This window comes from Macaca nemestrina, chromosome 4 (assembly GCF_043159975.1).
Source record: "Macaca nemestrina isolate mMacNem1 chromosome 4, mMacNem.hap1, whole genome shotgun sequence".
NCBI classification, from domain to species: Eukaryota; Metazoa; Chordata; class Mammalia; order Primates; family Cercopithecidae; genus Macaca; species Macaca nemestrina.
This window is the reverse complement of record NC_092128.1, coordinates 107822579-107842888: the sequence shown is the minus strand read 5'-3', so window position 1 is coordinate 107842888 and position 20310 is coordinate 107822579. Positions and strand designations below refer to the sequence as shown.

Genomic DNA, 20310 nt, shown 5'->3' with positions numbered 1-20310 from the left:
GGTTCCTTCCGAGGGCTTTCTCCTTGGCTTACAGATGGCTGTCTTCTCCCTGTGTCCTCAGATGGTCTTCCCTCTGTACCTTCTGTGTTCAGATTTCCTCCTCTTATAAGGATAACAGACAAACACACTGTGTTAGGGCCTGGCCTGAAGACCTAATTTTACCTTACTACTTTCAGGGTCCTGTCTCCAAATACAGCCACATTCTGAGGTACTGGGGGTTAGGATTTGAACATACAAATTTTGAGGGGGGACACAATTCACCTTTAACCGTTCTCATACTAAAGAGGCGTCTATCGCCCTGAGAGGGTTTAAGGATTTGAAGGAAGTCCTTTAAACTAGCTAATATTTAGTATCTTCATTAATTTACTGCAAATAACACCTGTCAGTCAGGGCTGTGAAGAAGAGTGAGTAAAGTGTGTGTCTATGGTGCCCAGCCACATGCCTGCTCTGGGCTTCTGCCCGCCACTCTTTCTGGCAGCTGTCCCCTAGCCTTCATGATGTCAATGCCAGACACTGGGAAAGCAAAGATTTTTCTCTGCAAGTTTCCATTATATTGCAAGCCAACCGTAGCTAATAGCACATTTCCCCACCTGTCAAGTGAATGGGCTGAATTGTTGCTAAGATTAGCATACATGGCTTTTGTCAACAGCGTATACAGAAAATGAAATATTGAGCCTCCACACGCGATTCCATTTTCTGTTTATTCTCTCTCTGCTGAGTGCTTGTATGTTCTGTTCTGAACACACCGTGTTCCCTCATTTCTGAAGCTGCAAACTTCCTCTTTGGCCCTGGGCTGTTTTCAGAATGGCCATCAGGTCCCTGATACAGGAACCTGAAATGACACCCGCACCATGTACCCATCCATCCAGATCCTCCAGTGTAGGGCAGGTTGGGGGACACGTGCCTACCACTGCTGCTCCCATGGGAAACAAAGACTGGCTTCAGCAAACCTGGACACTCGTAACATCCTGAATGTCAGCTGACAGCACCATTGGCTTCATGTATTCTTTGACCTAGACACCAAAGGTATTGAGAATTTCAGTCTGTCTGGCATAAGAAGGATGGTAGCACAAAGAAGAGAAGAGCAAAACTTTTACCCAAAGCCTGTTTCAGTGGCCCCTGCTGAGGTTCAGTGTACCATGCAGGGCAGTGTTGTCAAAAGTGAAGACTAGGCTGGGTGCGGTGGCTCATGCCTGTGATCCCAGTACTTTGGAAGGCCAAGGCAGGCGGATCACCTGAGGTCAGGAGTTCGAGACCAGCCTGGCCAACACGGTGAAACCCCATCTTTACTAAAAATACAAAAATTAGCCAGGCAGGGTGGTGCCTGCTTGTAATCTCAACTACTCGGGAGGCTGAGGCAGGAGAATTGCTTGAACCCGGGGGGTGGAGGTTGCAGTGAGCTGAGATTGCGCCACTGCACTCCAGCCTGGGCGATAGAGTGAGACTTTGTCTCAAAAAAAAAAAAAAAAAAGTGAAGACTAGAGGGCTCTAGGAAGACAGCAGGGCCAAGAGGGAAGGCTGCTTTCAGTGGATGCGCCTCCTGAAGCCCTTTCCCTTTCTGACTAACGTAATGCAAGAGGAAAATGTGGTTTATGTCTTTTTCTATCAGAGACAACTCAACATTAAAAATATGAGATGAACAGCTCCCTTCCCACTATCCCCATCATCATTATAAACCCATTATCCATCATCAGTGGATAATGACTGTTAGCGGGCAGAGGACAGCTTTCCTGGGGAGGAAGGAAGGGGCTGAGGAGTGGAAGCAGATCGTTTCTCCAGCTGTTTGGTGTTTATCACCCATTGATCTGCCCTGGCCTCCACTGGCCCATCTGTTGGGCTTGTGAGTGCAGTGGGGGAGGGGACACACAGTTCACCAGGGCAAGTGTGTTCGTTTCCCCAACACACAGCTTCTGCAGGAATGGCCTTACAGGCTTAATTTTTTTCTCAGTAGGGTTCACTGTGCAACAGAAAGACTAGAAAGAGCATTAAAGGGTTCAAAGCCATTGCAGGCACCCAAAACTAAAACCAAATGGGAAACTCAGAAAAAACAAAAGTGATCAGATATTTGGGAGCTTTGTGGAACCCAAAGAATTAATTATGCTGTATGGAAAAACCTGTAGACATGTAACATCTTTAAGAGACTACAGCAAGAGGTGCGTTGAACTTCGGGCATAGAACAATGTGTAGAGAGATGAGCTTCTAGGTGGGAATCAAAGCGATTTCTCTCCGTTGTCTTCAAAATGCAACCCAAAGCTAGGGAGACATTTAGTAGAAGAGTGGGCTTGTTCATGGGTGATAGAGTCAGATGTTAACTGCTATGCAGACTTCAGTACCTAACTCTAGAAGAAGTAGTGATTCCTCTTTCTTATTTAATTCACTCAACTATAAACATGCCATTTAAAGTGCATATCGAGGTGATAGAATCTTAGTATTAAACATGAAACAATTCCCATATATTTGGAATGGAATAAAGTCAAGCCAGCAGGCAAGCAGGAACAGTATAGCATTCTCCGCCCATTCTTTACCCACCTCCTGGGATTTGATAGTGACTTTGGAAGGCATAATGATTAGAATGTCTAGCCACCTGCCTAGACTTCCCTTTTGTTTCTCCCTTTAATGGTTCTTAAATTTTAGTTTGTATAAGCATTATTATACCTGGCTGTCTACACAACTTCTTGTAACTTGTATTTTACTGGGCAATTTAAGTAATACTAGGTTATCTACTTTGGTAATTTTGACAACACTAGGCTCAGTTGTACTGCTGGTAGCTCTAATGAGATGTTCATTGAGGAGGGGATGCATTCATACAACACCCATGTATTAAAATGCCTGCCTACTGTGGCCCTGAATCTGTAACTGTGAATGCGATGTGGACCTTGCCCTTAGAGTACTCCAGATGTAGTGGGCAGAAGTTGACAAAGGGAGTCCGGTAACCCCAGAGTTGTGCTGGGGGAAACATAGGACACCAGGATGCTCACTTTGTTGGCTGAAGATTTTAGAATGGATTTCCTTCTCAGTTATGTCTCACGAAGAGTTGGGCTTGTGTGTTGATCTTTCCTGGAGAGCCCAATGAGACCGTGTGCCTTGTGTCCATTTCAAGGATGGGGTGTGTTGCCCTGATTGTCGGTAATCCGCCTAGAGGATTTGCTAGCTTGCCACCTGTATTAGTCTGTTTGCATCCTGCTAATAAAGACATACCAGAGACTGGGTAATTATAAAGAAAGGGGTTTAATGGACTCACAGTTTCATGTGGATGAAGGGGCGTCACAACCATGGCAGAAGGCTCTTACATGGTAGCAGACAAGAGAGAATGAGAACCAAGCGAGAGGGTGTTCGCCTTATAAAACCATTAGATCTCGTGAGACTTATTCACTACCATAAGAACAGTATGGGGGAAACTTCCCCTGTAATTTAGTTACCTCCCACTGGGTCCCTTCTACAACACGTGAACATTTGTTGAGACTGAGGGGAAGGGCCTGTTGACCTCTAGAGGGCAGAGGCCAGGGATGCTGCCAGCCATCTTGCAATGCTCAGGGCAGCTCCTACAGCAAGGAAGTATGGCCCCAGCTGCTAATTGTGCCAGGAATGAGAAAGCCCAGGCTAGAAGCTTTCTTCCCTAAATTTCATCAGAAGTAACACTGATTATATATAGAAGCCTTAGGTGCTGTTTCCTAGTGAAGATATAAATTTAAGAGGATAAGGTCTGCACTTCTGATGATAAAATGTGAACTAGATCATCCATTTTGCAATTGTGCACCTGGCTGTACCCCAGAGTAGCCTTGCTGTGTCCCCCTCCCTTTCCCTTGTGGTTTGTTAATGTTGGGGAAAACTGGTGAGGTCTAATTGGGCTTGGTTAAGTGAATTCCCAAGGGGAAGCCTCCTTGCTCCTTTGCTTTCTCAATGGTTGCTTTGTGTACAGCTCCCCTCTGACTCTCCACTGGAGCCAACGTTATTGTATTCTCACCTGTTCAACAGGTTTTTCCTGAACGGTCTTTGAGAAATAAATACTAGTTAAAAGGGTAGAAATACAAGCGTGGCCTTTGATTCCTAAAAGGTTAGCTGACCTCTTTTGCTGTAATTCTAGATGATTTTATGTACAGGTGGGGGCAAGGTGCTTAAAATGCATTCTTATTTTTATTATTTACTGTCTTAACCCCCAAGATGGTGTATGCTTTCTTTTGAATAGTGTTACCTAAAATTCACAGAGTCTCTCTGCACATTAGAGCCTGCTTTCTTAATTCTTATTCTAGGGTATGTAATTGAACTTGGATCTCGAATTGAAGTAATGTAGCACAGATATAATGCATTGTTTTTAGAGCTCTCAAGTATTCAAAGAGCATACAGACTATGGAGAGGAAGTTGGGAGTACAGATTGTTTGCTTGCATTTGCACATAGCAGACACTATAATTACTTAACAAGTCCCTATTGTTGAATATTCAATTGTTTTCAAGTTTCGAGAATTACAGACAAAACAGAAATTGGCATTGCTGTGGTTAATAATTATTTCTTGAGGATAACATTCTAGAAAACTGAAATTACTCAAAGGGGATGCAAAATTTTAAGGCTTTTCGTATAGTTTGCCAAAGGCCCTCTAGAAAGCTGTGCTGATTTACACTCTGAATAGGCGTGCAGGGACACACAGCTTCCTTCTTTAGAAGTCACAAACCAAGAGGTGTGGTGGAAGTTGTCCAGGGGGTCAGGAGTATGGAAAACTGAACCTACCAAGGATAACCCCACCGTTCTCTGAACACATTCTCTTCCTATTCTTGCCCTTCACTTCAGCAAGTACCCTGTTTCAGGAACATAACAGGGCATGCTCCTCCCTTGGGGCCTTTGCTCTTGCTGTTGTTTTGGCCTAGAAACTGATTTCTCCAGATGTCCACAGGTCTCCCATCCTCACCTCTCTGATGTCTTTTTTTTTTTTGAGACAGAGTCTCGGTCTGTTGCCCAAGCTCGTGTGCAGTGGTGCGATCTCGCCCCCCTGCAACCTCTGCCCTCCGGGTTCAAATGATTCTCTTGCCACAGTCTCCCGAGTAGCTGGGATTACAAGCACCACCACGCCTGGATAATTTTTGTATTTTTTAGTAGAGATGAGGTTTCACCATGTTGGCCAGGCTGGTCTTGAACTCCTGACCACAAGTGATCCACCCGCCTCAGTCTCTCAAAGTGCTGAGATTACAGGCGTGAATCACCACATCTGGCCTCAGATGTCTTTACTCAGATGCTGCCTTCTCGGTGAAACTTTTCCTGATTTTCCTGTTTAAAATTGTATTCCTGCCCCTCCCACACTGGTAGAGGCACAGGCTTCAGTTTCCTTCCCTGCTTGATTTTTCTTCATATCCTTTGTTGCTAACTCCCAGATTTGTTGCTCTGTATCCCCAGCACGGGGAATAGACCTGGCACTGAGCAGAGGCTCAATAATTATTTGTTGAATGAGTGACTAAACCAGTGCTTTGTAGATTTGCTCTTGCTGGTTACCACTGATTAGCTTCTCAGCAGGCTTCCCTAATCGTCTTTGGTCAAAGGAGTAGCGGTTTTGTTTTGGTTCATTTCCTTTACTTGTCAGCTGCACTGAAGTTAGTTATTTATATAACTGCTGGTGGTGGTGAGAATTCCATTAACTCTGCTATCTCTGTTGTCTCAGTAACGTCCAGCTACTGCTGAGATCTGGGATAGTAACTGACAAGGCTTACTCTGGTCTGATAAAGGACCAAATGCACATGTTTAAGATCTTCATTACAGATACCAATTTCTCAAAAAAGACAAGAGAACCTGATAGAAAAGGGGCAAAGGTTTGGACTGTTCACAAAAAGGGAGGGTGTGTCTTTTCCTCTTTATGTTCAACCTCACAATAAGAGAAATAGAATTTAAAAATAGATTAAGATTTTATTTTTCAACCTGTCAGGTTTGCAAAAATTCATTCTGTTAGTGAGGCTGGGTATAAATAGGCCACATCATACAAGTCCAATGGAGAGAAATTTGGAAATGGCTATCAATATTAACTGCATCTGTGCTTTGACCCAGCAGTTTTACTTCTGTGAATCTATTGTAAGGATGTACCTGCATATGTGCAAAATTAGTTAGACATAAGTTTATGGATCATAGTTTGGTTTATGATAAGTAAACTTAAGAAATCACCCAGTGGTCCACAGCAGGGGACTGGTTCATCAAATAGGACACATCCGCACAATGAACTACTATGTAACTGTAAAAAGAATCAGGATGCTCTCTTTGTACTAACATAGAAGGATTTAGAAAATATACTGAAAGAAACAAAAAGAATGCTCCCTTTTGGCCAGGCACGATGGCTCACACCTGCAATTGGGAGGCTGAGGAGGGCGGATCACCTGAGGTCAGTAGTTTGAGATCAGCCTGACCAACATGGTGAAATGCTGTCTCTACTAAAAATACAAAAATCAGCCATGTGTGGTGGTGTGCGCCTATAATCCCAGCTACTTGGGAGACTGAGACGGGAGAATCACTTGAATCTGGGAGCTGGAGGTTGTCTTGAGTCAAGATCATGTCCCTGTACTCCAGCCTGGGCAACAGAGGGAGACTGTCTCAAAAAAAAAAAAAAAAAAAAAAAAAAAAAAAAGCTGCCTTTTATATAAAGAAAGTGGAAATGCAATAATGTATTTTTGTATTTGCCTTCTATACTTGAAGAAATTCTGGAGGGATACCTAATCACTTGGATAACTGGAAGGATAAGGAGTGAAAGCAGATATTGGGCCGGCGGGTGACATTGGGAGAAGAGACTCTACAATGTACATCTTTGTACACACAAACACACAAGTTTGTATCACATGATTGTTAACAAACTAATTTTAAAAAGAAATGGGGCCAGGCCAGGTGGCTCACACCTGTAATCCCAGCACTTTGGGAGGCCGAGGTGGGCAGATCACCTAGAGTTCAAGACCAACCTGGCCAACATGGCGAAACCCTGTCTCTACTAAACATACAAAAATTAGCCAGGCATGGTGGTGGGCCCCTGTTATCTTAGCTACTTGGGAGGCTGAGGCAGGAGAATTGCTTGAATTTTGCAGTGGGCCAAAATTGTGCCACTGGGCAACAGAACCAGACTCTGTCTCAAAAAAAAAAAAAAAAAAAAAAAAAAAAAAAGAAATGGGCTAGCCTGGGAAGAGGCCGCAGAGGATAATGGTTGCCTCCTTTGTGTAAGAAGCACGATTCATTCAAGTGAGAATTCAGAGTCTGTTCTGAATGCCATCCAATCCACAGCTGTACATTTTTCTGCCCTGCCCCCCCCACCGAAGGTGCATTGTGGGAACTGACCTTGGCGGGGGAGTATGAGTGTGCATGTGTGTGAGCTCTCAGGGTGTTTCTCCTTCATGATATCCTGGTTGCTATAGTGCGGAGATCTATTTGTGACACGCAGAAAACACTTTAAAGAAACACTGCTTCCTGACCATGACTTCCTGGGCAATCTGTCCTTCCGGAGACTGTTGAGCGCCAGACATTTACATGCATGTCTGGACAGAGAGTGAGCCTGGCTCATTCAGACCCTGGGCACCATTTGGAACAGAACTCAGTGGTAAGGAATAGCTTTCTTTCCACTGAAGATTCACACAAGCCGTGCCCCACAGGGCAGCGTCTCCTGGCGGCTTTGACTCAAGGGCGTTGGCACGGGTACCCCCATCTTTCTTCTTTCCTCAGGAGCCCGTCTTACCATTGGCTGTGCCCCTCACCTCCAGCACCCAGACACCAAGGGGAGCCGTTTTTCATACCAAACCACCATGAAAACAGGAAGTGATGAAGCAAAATTCACCCTGCATCGGCACTGAGTGACTTCTCTTTCTTTTTCTGTCATTCCTCATTAGGTATAGACACGTGTGGCCGTTTACACTGTAGGATCCCCAGTCCCACTGGCTTTGAACATTTTGGGGGCTTACAATGCCGCCACCCGCGGACATCGTCAAGGTGGCCATAGAATGGCCGGGCGCCTACCCCAAACTCATGGAAATTGATCAGGTTAGTAACGTGACAGCCTTGGGTGTTTATTTTCAGTTTCCTTTCTATATGGGAATTTTCATAGACTTTGGATAGTTCGCTCTTCTCCCTTTCTTCCTCTAGCTGTGTTGAAAAATCTGTGCAGTAATAGTTGCAATGTAGCTTGATCTCTCTCTGTGGCACATATAATAGTGATGGATGGAGTTTTTATACTCTTCCAGCATCCACTTGGATTGTGTCAATGCAGGATTTGTGTCTGAAGCTGGGAAGGAGGTGGGAGGGACAAGTGGATCGGGCCCTGGGCAGTTGACACAGTGGAGGCTGCCCCATCCCTGCCTTGCCATGACACATGAATATGTGCAGATTGTTGGAACACAGGCAAGACAAAACTTAATTTTTAAAATCACTTTTTTCTTCATTTTTTGCAGAAGCAGCGAAATGCACTGATACTTTGTTACATTAATAGTTTTATAATGATATTAGTATAGAGGGGTTCAGTCTTGGATTTCAGCCAATTGTAATTTTTATTTTTAGTGTAAAATTCACTATGTGTCTAGCATATTGTCTGCCATGAAGTAAATACTCAACAAGTGTTTATTGAATTAAAAAATATCAAGAAGACTTATAAAAGTGGTTTGACCCATAAAGACATCCTTTAACTTGAGTCTTGAGAATTGTATGGTGTGATTCTCATGCACTGTTTGATTATAGGTTATCTCGGAATGGTTCATTTTGTCCTCACTTTACTGTAGTCATTCAAGAGCAAATGATTTAAGAAATAAAAGGTTGAGACCTAATATATACTTACGGGTTTTATAATGTATATAATATAGGCTTCTAAATGGCTTTCTACATTTTAAAAATTATAATACCATGGCAACTCCAATCTTTATGTTCTCTATGCTATTTTACGATTATGATTTACAATTTTTTTCCTGATCAGATTTTATTATCTGGTGGCAGATCAATGCAAGAGTTATATGGAATTGTGTGAATCCAAAGGAATCATTAAAATGAATTATACGGGTCAGATCAGAATTAATTGAACTTAAACTTAAATGTAAGAAAGGGTAAATTTTTGGGATTTTTGTCAAAAAAGCTGTCATCAGACCACACATCATTGTCATTTTAACTACTGTCTAAGGTAGTTTTCTAGTGACTCAAGAAGCAACCTATACAAATAGAGAAGAGTAGAGATGCCTAATAGTTTCGGATACTTTTGAGTCAGGCAACAGATGCTTATCTGCTTTCATGTGTGGTTTGAGATGCTAGTTAAAATTTACCTTAAGAAAATGTTTGGAGATACTTGGTGCAGACTAAATGTAGTTTAGATTAGGTTTGGCCACAGCCTGAGAGACCGATGGCTTCAATGAGATAGAAGTTGGTCTCACACACGTGTAGAGGTCCTGAATGCCCTGCAGTGGCATGCACTCGGGCCCTCTGTCTTGTTGCATTGCCCTTCTCAGTCTGTGGGGCTTTGGATCACATGCTTGGGCATCACCTGAAAGCACATTAGAAATGCAGAATCTCTGGTCTTATTCCAGACCTCCTGACCGAGTCTGCATTTTAACAAGATCCCCAGGGTATCCCTGTGCATAGTTCAATCTGAGACTTGCTGAGCTAGATACCTGGTGCCCAAGCCCGGTACTCATCAGAACTACCCAGGCACTTACTCGAAATAACTGTTTTCAGTGGTCCCATCCCAAGAGACTCTAATTTAGTGGTTCTGGTAAACTATTTAATTTTGATTCTGCCATGGTCAGTGCAGTTTGAAAACCTCTGCTTTAAGACAGCAGCTCTTAATAGACAGTCCTCCTTACCTGTGAGGTGAGTGTAGTGTTCTCTGCCTTTGGAGGTGTCCTTTGCTATGTGTGTGTTTTAATGTATATATTTTAAATTATCTGTTTATTTTGGAATAATTTTAGATTGACAGAAAGCTACAAAGATTGTGTATGCTTACATTTATACCCTTTTTCCAGTTTCCCCTCAGGTTAAAATCTTAATCTTGTTACGTTAGTCAAAACTAAGAAATTGACGTTGGTACATTACATTAACATAACTACCAACTTTATTTGGATTTCATCAGATTTTCCACTAATGTCCTTATTCTGTTTGAGGATCCAATCCAGGGATACCAATTGTCATGTTTCCTCAGTCTCCTTCCATTTTGGACAATTTCTCAGTCTTTCCTTGTTTTTCATGGCCTGATAACTTTGACAAGTACTTGTATGTTGATATAATTTTAAACACACAAAAATTGCAAGGATAGTACAAAGAACTCTGTACCTACTTTTCCAGAATCATTTGATGGAGCCTTGGAAGCACCATCCCCCTTCACCCCTGAACACTCAGTGTGTATGTCCTAATATCGTAACCATTCTCTTACATAATAATCACAGTACATTTCTAAAACCAGAAATAAATTGAATAGTGGTATAATGCTATCGTCAAATTCACAGTTTGTAATTCATATTCAAATTCCATCAGTTGTCCCAATAAGGTCCTCTATAGGGCCTTATTTTCTCTATGGTGTAATATCCCATCCAGGATCATGTAGTATGTTTATTGTCAGATCTCTTTGATCTCCATTGATCTCTAGAAATTTCTCAGTCTTTACCTTTTGTGACCTTGACGTTTTTGTAGAGTACAGGACAGCTGTTTTAGAAAAAGTCTTCAGTTTGAGGTTCTCTTACATATCCTACTGATCAGATTCGAGTTTTGTATTTTTGGCAGAAATGTAGAGAAATGATGTGTCCTTTTTGGCTCATCATATCAAGAGGTACATGATGTTGCATTATCTGATTCTTGGTGATTATTTTGATTTTACAGATGACAAGTATAAACAATTGCTTAAATTGTAGGCCTCCTGTTAATCACATATGGAAACCTAGACAGACAGTTAGGAACCCAGACTCTTGCCCTGCAGTTGCCGGAATTACAGTGAGACTTATGGAAGTGTTGCTGTCAGATGTTTCTTGATTGAGTCAGAAGTTGGCATGAGAATTAGAAGTATGTTTTCACATGCAATGAAGAGTAGAAGAAATGACCATTACTTGGGTTTTCTCCTTACCTTCTACCTTGTTCAGTAAAGAGCACATAACCTGCCTCTCTCTCTCTCATAGCATGTTAGCTTCATTTAGAAAGCTCTTTGCTTCTTTTTAGCCTGGATAGCTGCTATTTCACTAAAAACCATTTCCAAAAGTTGGGTTAAGCACTGCTGCTCTATTGTCTCCCAAAAGTTTGGGTGCCCCTCCACTTACCACATTGTGTTGTGCTTGTCTATCAACTGAACCCAGTGGTCCTCAACCTTGAGTGTGTACAAGAAGCATCCAGTGAACTTATACAATATGCATATACCACCTTGTGCAAAATGCAGCCCCAGCCGCAGAGATCGTGATTCTGTTGGCCAGGGACAGGGCCTTTCTTCTGCATCTGTGATAAGCACCAGATGAATCGAATCCAAGGGCTTCCACAGTTTGAGAAGCAGTCATTAGACTGGGAACTGCCTGTCTTTGACTGTGGTTTCTCCTTGCCTGGTGAACAGTCCTTAAAATGAAAAGATACTTCATGAATGAATCACTGGGAGGAGGCGCTTCCTGAGTAGTGATTATCTTATCAGGTACTCAGTTCTGCTCAGCCACCCTCCATCAGTGCCTGGAGTTGTCAGAGGAACGTCTGCCCATGATGGACTTGTTTCTCTTCTTTCTAAATATTTAGGAGAAAATTCTGTGTTTCCACTCAGCAGGAAAACCCCCCAGGAGCTTCTTACACATGGACTTCGCTGTATCACGGGAAGGTCTCAAAAGAATTACCAGCTCACTGGTTCCTGACTCCTGCTCTTGCCTTCACAATGTATTGTTGAATTTCAAGCTTGGGGGGCCACTTGAGGCGAGGATGTTTGTTGTCTGGATACATCAAGGCTCCCGCATCCACTGTTCTTGTTAACTTATTATGTCCTGAATAATGTATGTGTTTCTCGGTCAAGAGTCTGGAATCCCAAACACTTCGATAAGCAGCATGTAGTAAGAGGCAGTGTGGCAAAAGGGGCATGTATAGGCTCCAAGGACATTTAAACCTGGATGCTTGTTTTAGTTCCTTCAGCTGTTATAACAAAGTACCTTAAACTGGGCAATTTACGAACAACAGAAATTTATTGCTCACAGTTCTGGAGGCTGGGAAGTCAAGATCAAGGCACAGTGGATGTGGTATGTGATGAGGGCTTGTTCCTCATAGATGGTGCCTTTGTATGTTTCCCCATAGGCAGAAGGGGCAAACAGGCTCTGTCAAGCATGTTTTTATACCACTACCATAGGGGCCAGGTTTCAAACAGGTGAATTTTGGGGAGACACAAACATTCAGACCATAGCAGTCCTGGAGCCCTGCTTTCTGTGAAAATCTCAGCCTTGTTGAGCCTTAGTCTTTTTGGGATATTAATTTGCTACTTTGATGGTCCTTGTGAAGATTAAAGAAAACATGTGAAAAGAATGTAGCATGTTGCATAGTTTAGAGTGATTCCTTAATAAAGGCAGCCATTATTGCTGTTAGTTTTAAGCAAATTCTCATTAGATTAGAAAATTAGGTACTCTGGTTTTCCTTTTCACCCGCAGTTCCATGTGAACAGTTGCTCTCTGTTCTCATTCTTTCTCTGACTAACTTTTTACATGTTTAGGAAGGAGACAAAATTAAAAGATAAGTGGGAGGCATCCTCTGGTAATAAAGAGGTGTCCTGACTGGACACATAGCCAGTTTGTGCTATGGAATCCTCACTGGCTCCCTAGTACTTTGTGATTTTTTTTTCCATCTTGGCCACTCACCATTTCTGAGCAGCAGCTTTTCTGTTCCCTGCATAAAGTCTTCAAGCCTCCAGTATTTCCTGTCCCTGCCCTGCCCCCTCAGGCCTTGCTTTTCAAGGAAGACACAGACCAGAAAGCTACCACTTCTGTCTTTGCCTTAGAACTTGTCTGCCTGCATATTTGCATGGCACCACAGACTACCTGATGCCTTTGTCTCATGCCTTCCTGTTTTGTTTTGCTGCTTCTACTGCCAGCAGAGGAGGGAAGAGGTGGTCCCAATTTGTTTCCAGTGCTTTCAGCTTATCCCAGTCCCCAATGCTCCACATAGATTTTAGCCCATCCTTTCCACCTTACCTGGGCTTTGTCCCATCCATGTTCTCTTCTCTTGTTCTTTTCTTCTTCTCTGTCTTCAACAGTGAACTCTTCTGTTCTTACCTTGGAAAATCCTCCCCTTGACCTAGTAACTCTCTTTTGGTAGTATTTTATTCTGTTTTTCCATTCCAAGCTTATTTAAATGTTTCCAGTATATGCCATCGATGTTGTTCCATGCTTATTTTAATCTTTGCACGAACAACAGTTTACCTCTTTACAGGGCTCCCCTTTTTGGTGGCACCTCTGCCTTGGTTGTCCCCACCCTCTCGGTTACACTCAGCAAAGTTGCTCATTCTCATCTTCTTGAAACTCTCCCTCCCATCCTCTAGCTTCAGTGCCTGAGATTCTTCCTCCTTGTTTGATTCATCTGGGATTGTTTCCTTCCTGGTTCCTCTTCTTTCCAGATCAGTTCCAGCCTCCGTGCGAAGCCCTCTGGTCTGTGTGTTCACTGTCGACACTTTTTGTCTTAGAGTCCATGTTCACTCATGATGTTAAAGTTTTACCTCTGCCTACATACATAACAGCAGTTCCCATCACCAGCGTGGCCTGCCAGCTACTCACTAGTTTCGTTTCTTTGTTGGGTGGATATATGATTCCCCTCTCTAACTTCTAATTTCAGTTGTCTACAGAAGAGACAAATGGTTAGTGAAACTGCCCATATGTTAACCTGAAGAAAGGGGTCTCACAGGTGTTACCAACTTTTGGAGGTTATATCATGCAGAGAAGGGAACGTTAGATATGTTCTTTTTTTTTTTTTTTTTCCTCGACGCAGGTTCTCACTGTGTCACCCAGGCTGGAGTACAATAGTTCAAGCAGAGCTCACTGCAACCTCTAATTCTGGGCTCAAGAGATCCTCCTGCCTCAGCCTCTTGAGTAGCTGGGATTACAGGTGTGCACCACCATGACTGGCTAATCTTTGTATTTTTAGTAGTGATGGGGTTTTGCCATATTGCCCAGGCTAGTCTCGAACTCCTGGACTTAAACGATCCTCCCACCTCAGCCTCCCAAAGTGCTGGGATTACAGTCCATTAGCCACCACACCCTGCCTAGATGTGTTCTTCATGGCCCAAGTGTAGGAACTCCATCCTATTTGTACTAGGAGAGAGATTCCACTTTTGCTCAAGAAAAGCCAGCACGGGCCATCTCAGCAGGTGAGGGGATTGATCCATCATCTCTACTAAGTGTGCATCAGAAAAATGCTTGGAGAAGAGGTTGTGAGCATATTCAGGCCCAAAAAGGGCAATGGGAAGAGATACATAGTTTTCAACCTTAGTTCTGCTTCTCAAATGGCTTGGGGCAGAGGGGTGGCTGCCGAGGGCTTCTGGGCACTCCTCACTCACTCCTGCTGCAGTACCTTTGTATTGTCCCATTTTCATTTGTGGATGATTTGGGGGAAGATTTTGTTTGAAAAAAGTTTATCAGTTTTAAAAAATAGACATGGATGATTCTTGAGCTTTCTAGTGTTCTGAGACTTTAGTCAGATTCTTTAGGGTGACTTTGTATCCTTCCATATATTTCATAAGAATTACCCCTGGGCCAAGGTAGTGTCTGCAGGCACTGTATGTGATTCCCAGGTACCCTTCCATTTTGTAGAAGCTGCTCCTTTAGATGCTTGTTCCTGCACATCCACGGTCTTTTTTCATTTCTTGCCGTTTCCTTCTAAAAGTATGCCACCTTTAATGCCCCCTGCCTTCTCCCAGCTCTCCACTGCTTTAAATCCTGGCTTTGCTAAGCACTGCAGAGAGCCTCCTTTGTACTCAAACGTTTTCTGATCACATTATAATGCAGTCTTTTCTCCAGCTTTCTAATTTCTTATACCATTTTCTTTGCCTGTAGCTTTTATTTGCAGTTAATACATTTCACACATAACGTAATTCACATTTTTCTTTTTTCGTGCTCACTTCTCTTGAAACAGATTATAAGCTCTTGGAGGTCATCCTGTGGCTTACATACATTTGTATCCTTTGGTTCATCACCTTGATCTCCATTACTGTGTATCTACAATAGGTTTTAATTCTGAACAGTGAAGATAAGAATAAAACACTGGTGGTCCTCATTCTCCAAACAGAAAAATTATAACATCTCCCCTACCCCAGTATATTGGGAGGGGGTTAGTTCCCTAAAAGAAAAACAGATGCATGTATTTTAGGTAAGTGCGATTGCCTGCAGTTTTTCAACTACCATATTTCTATTGCATATTTAAGATATAATTCCATATGCATAAATTTGATTTACACGAGACTTTGAAAATCTCATTGAGTAAAACCCATTTGAGTTTTTGTACTTTACATGGAGTTTTGCTCATTAGTAGTAGTAGTAATAATAGCGCAACACACTATGTGGCAGGCAGCAGAAGGCCTTGCATGTGGTATTTCATCACCTTACTATACAGCCTTCAAGATCGACTTAGGCTCCCTACTTCATAATTATTCAAAGGTTCATTAACTTGCCCAAGATTACTCAGTTAGGAAGGTACTGATTTGAATCTAGCACTGTATGACACTAAAACCCAGGCAGTTTTTTGGTTTTATTCTTGTTAAGGCAGAGTTTTGCTCTTACTGCCCCGGCTGGAGTTCTATGGTGCAATTCTGGCTCACTGCAACTTCCGTCTCCTGGGTTCAAGCAATTCTCCTGCCTCAGCCTCCTAAGTAGCTGGGATTACAGGTGCCCGCCACCATGCCTGGCTAATTTTTGTATTTTTAGTAGAGTCACAGTTTCATCATGTTGGCCAGGCTTAGACATTGCCAAATGTCTCTTGGGCGGTGGACTGAGTCTCCTCCTGTTAAGAATGGACTAGGTCAGGGCCTCCTGAGCTTGCTTCTGTATCAGAATCACTTATGAAACATGTTGAAAATACACAGAGGATCATTGTGTAGTGATCCAAGGTTCAGGGATCCTTGTTTTTGTGAAGCTCCCCTGGTGATGTTCATGCTGTTGGAACTACATTTGAAAACATTGCTGTGAAGCCCTTGAAATTTCTCTCTCTCCCTACAGAAGCTACCTTTGGCTCCCGCAGTAACTTTTAGTGAGTCATTTAAAGGTAGTGCCTCAATTTCTCCATGAGGGAAATGGTGCTAAAAATTTTTAGTCTCTCCTTACTTTACAGAGAGTACAAACATAGCTTTAAGAGCTCATTTTGCTCCAGTTAAGAAAGGTGTAAGAAAGACTGTGTGGTACTGCACCACTGCTTTCATACTGTCATAATAGGTGAAGAGATATTGGTAGAGGAATAGTCATCCTTTGTCTGATTTTTGCAACTTTTGGATTTGGTAATGTAACAGTTATTTCTTAAACTTCCTTTAAAATAAGGTGACTGGGTACTTCCTTTTCTGGTTTTAGTGAGAGAGTCTATATAATAACCTCATAAAATCTTAAAAATTTGCCATGTTTTTGAAGAAAAACACAGCAAACATACCTCTCCCTTTAACTGAGCTGAGTTTAATTGAGCAAGAATGAACTCTTCCTTTCTCCTTTTCCTTCTGCAGATGAAATGCAGATTTTTAGTTTGCTCTGTAGGTGGTTGCTGGTGGGGTTCTCTTCTGTCCTACTTCCTTCCACAACACTGTCACTCAGAAGTTTGGGCAACTCAGAACACACCTATTAACTATGTTTTCTTAAGACTTCGTGACTAAGAACGCTGACATTTCTAGAACCTTTTGTGAATGTTACACTTTGTGCTTATTTTCCTATTAGGTCAGCAGGTTAATTGTGGCAGAGTATCTAAATATGTGAATTTCAGTGTTGAGAAGGAACTCTGGGTACCCAGGAACACAACAGCTTGTACTTCAGGAGTACGTTGACCAATATGCAGTGTGTCAAGAACTCCAAGGAAACGAGAGCAGCCTCCGGCAAATAAAATGTGTGCTTTTCTAGTTTCTTGTTCCTAGCTTTCCATCAAATGCATTCATGGGTCAGTGGCATCACCATCATGCTTGACTCCCACCCCCACATACTCCACAGCCCCTCAAATAGCAAGTCCTGTAGAATCAGCCTCCTAAGTGGGCTTGAGTCCATCCATCCTTTTTCCGTCCTAGCTGCCACTGCTCTAGCTTATTTCCCCTAGGTGGCTTCAGTAGCATCACAGCTGGCTGCCAGGCCATGCTTCTTCCTTCCCCTTCAATCCGTTCCCCTAGGCCTAACATTCTGTACTGGCTTCCATTGCACCTAGAATAGAATCCAGACGTCCTTGCTGGGGTTGGCAGGGCCCCGGGCTGCCTCCAGCTCTTGCCAGTGCACTGCCTTGCTTAGTGCCACTGTGGAGTTCCCCAACACCACCTGAGTTCTCATCATATGCAAACATTTTCTCCTTTCACAAACACAAATTTATTACCACTTCAAGTCTTTAAAAATGTGATTTTTCTCTTAACTAGAAATTACCCTCCTCAGTTCTCTGCATGTCTAACACCTGTTTATTCTTCCATCCCAGATGAAGTGTAAGTTCCTTAGACCTTTCTCTAAGGCCTTTTCTGACTCTTCAGACTGGATGAGGGCGCTTGCTGTGTAGAACTTGCAACATCCCACAGGGCTTCACTTGTCAGCATTGTAATCACTGTGTGATGCTCTGCATGGGCCAAGTGTGTCCCCAGCGCCAGCAGAGGGCCTGCACGTGGTAAACTCATAAAGGAGTGTTTGTTGAGTAAAGGAAATAAGTGATATTGATACTTTTTCTGTCTATTGATACAGACAATAATATGTGAACAGGAATGGCTGTGGTGAAGACATTCCTTGCCTCGTTTGCACCACGTATTCTAAATACATTATTACATTTTATAAATACCGACTTTAGGAAAATCTTTGTGTGTCTTTCCATCAAAGCCATCTGTAGTTAAAAGACAATCAGTGACTTTGAGACAAACCATCTCAAAATGATGATGGATGAATCCTTACTCTGGGAGAAGTTGGTGGTGATCTGTTTGGATTGATCAGCCTCATAATCATGAGATGCTCATAATTTCCGGCTGTCATTTCTTCCTTGACCACCCTGACCTATATAAACAACCATCCATCTGCCTGTCTGCCTTGCTCATCTGCATGGCTCTTGTATCTCAAACTCAGCATATTCAAAACAGTCCTTGTTCCTCCCACCTCAAACCCATACAGTTTTGCTTTTCTTCATGTTTTCCTTTTCTGGGTGACAGATGTGAACTACACCCAGTTTGCTCAAGCTGACACCATGTGTCTTTTAGACTCTTTTTTTCTCCCTCATCTTTGTTATCCAATCAGTCATCACAGAAAACTTGTCTGCATTTTCTGGTCTTGGTCACATCTGCTGCTGCCACCCTATCTGGACCTCTTCCTTCTGGTCAGTGTGGAGGAGTACAGAGAGCAGGAGAGAGCTTAACATCAGTGTGTGTTGAGTATCCTCAAAGACATCTCTTCAAAAGAGAGAGCATAATATTTACACAAACAGGAGATTATGAGGACAAAGCAAATGGGTATAAATTGTGAACAGGTGTACATGAGAAAGAGCCAACTAGATACCTTATAAGTGAAAAATGCAGTAGTCGCTGGTGGCACGGTGGCTCATGCCTATAATCCCAGCACTTTGGGAGGCTGAGGCGGGCAGATCACGAGGTCAGGAGATTGAGACCATCCTGGCTAACATGGTGAAACCAATCTCTACTAAAAATACAAAAAAAAAAAAAAAAAATTAGCCGGGCATGGTGGTGGGTGCCTGTAGTCCCAGCTACTCGGGAGGCTGAGGCAGGAGAATGGCATGAACCCAGGAGGCGGAGCTTGCAGTGAGCCGAGATCATGCCCCTGCACTCCAGCCTGGGCAACAGAGCAAGACTCTGTCTCAAAAAAAAAAAAAAAAAAAAACCAGAAAAATGCAGTAGTCTTTCCCTTATCTGTGGGTTTGCTTTCCCCAACCAACTACAGTCTGAAATGTTAAATGGAAAATTCCAGAAGTAAACAACTCATAAGTTTTAAATTGTGCACTGTTCACAGTACTGTGATAAAATTTTGCACTATCCTGCTTTGTCCCTCCGGGACTTGCAGCACCCCTTCGTCCAGCGTATGCATGCTGTAGACACTTCCCATTTGTTAGTCACCTAGTAGCCATTTCAGTTATCAGATCAACTGTCATGGTATGGCAGCACTTGTGTCCAGGTGGCCCTTATTTTACTTAATAATGGCTTCAAAATGTAAGACTAGTGATTCTGGCATTTCAGATATACCCAAGAGAAGCTTCCTTTAAGTGAAAAGGTGAAAGGTCTAGATTTACTAGGGAAGGGAAAAAAAAATCAGTTGCTAAGACATATGGTAAGAATGAATCTTCTATCTGTGAAATTGTGAGAAAGAAAAATAATTCATGCTAGTTTTGCTCTCAAACCTCAAACTGCAAAAGTTATGGCCACAGTGTATGATGAATGCTTAGTTAAGATCAAGAGGCATAAAATTTGGGGGTGGAAGGTATGAAGAGAAACATGTTCTGATTGATGGCAGTCAGGTTCAGTACTATCTGAGGTTTCAGGCATACACTGGAAGTCTTGGAACATATGCCCCTCAAATAAAAGAGGGACTACTGTATATGTTAATAAAATGTAAAAAGAAAAAAAAAAACCAACAGCAGAAAGATAAAACAATAAAACACAGAGTAAGTCTAGAGTGGATTCGGCTAAAGAGAGAGTTGGTAAATTGAAGGTTGAAAATGAGGAATTCATTCAGAACATGGCTCAAAAGAGAAAGGAATGAAAAATATTAATACGAATGCTAAGCTGTATTGAAAAGGATAAATTAAGAAGCTATAATCTATGTCTAATTGGCAGTTCCACTAATAAGGAAATGAATGTTGGAGACAAAATATTTAAAGAGCTTCTGGCTAATATCATGCTTCTCTGGAATTAAAGGGAAATCTGACAGTGAGAAAGAACAGGGGCTCTGCATTTGGCCACTTGGGTCTGTGAGACTCTCCCATCAGAAGCCATGTGGACTTAATACCCTGTCCAAGGGAGTAGAAAATGGAAGTTGTATAAGCAGGGGAGTGACATAGTTAGTTGTACTTTTAGAAGGTGCCAATTGGAGAATTGGTTTTTGGGGGCAAAATGGAAAATGAGAGGCTAGTTAGATTGCTCTTGCAGTAGCCCAATCAAGAAGCAACTATGCCATGAACTGGGATGGAGATAGGGAGATAGAAAGAAGTTAGGTATGTGTCCCGTTGTGACATATGGAAAGACT

At 42.6% G+C, this 20310-nt stretch overlaps 1 protein-coding gene and 1 long non-coding RNA gene across 11 annotated transcripts in view; one reads left to right on the top strand and one right to left on the bottom strand.

The window, feature by feature from the left end:
* Nucleotides 1-20310, top strand: part of LOC105497780 (engulfment and cell motility 1) — a 574187-nt gene that overhangs the window by 101535 nt on the left and 452342 nt on the right. For 8 of the 9 annotated variants that reach the window (XM_011769137.3, XM_011769131.3, XM_011769139.3 and 5 more), the window contains exon 2: nucleotides 7837-7987. In XM_011769137.3, coding sequence (XP_011767439.1) covers nucleotides 7910-7987 — 78 coding nt within the window. In that variant the 5' untranslated portion in view covers nucleotides 7837-7909. Of the gene's footprint in view, nucleotides 1-7170; nucleotides 7551-7836; nucleotides 7988-20310 lie in introns of those variants that run through there. The other variant, XM_011769134.3, reaches the window with a different exon arrangement.
* On the bottom strand, nucleotides 715-7343 carry LOC139362843 (uncharacterized). 2 transcript variants are annotated; one of them, XR_011622291.1, is made up of 4 exons: nucleotides 7292-7343; nucleotides 3242-3283; nucleotides 909-1013; nucleotides 715-832 (listed from the first exon to the last, which is right to left on the bottom strand). It is a non-coding gene; the product is annotated as an uncharacterized lncRNA (long non-coding RNA). The 2 variants fall into 2 exon arrangements; XR_011622290.1 differs by lacking the exons at nucleotides 3242-3283; nucleotides 7292-7343 and adding an exon at nucleotides 2979-3111.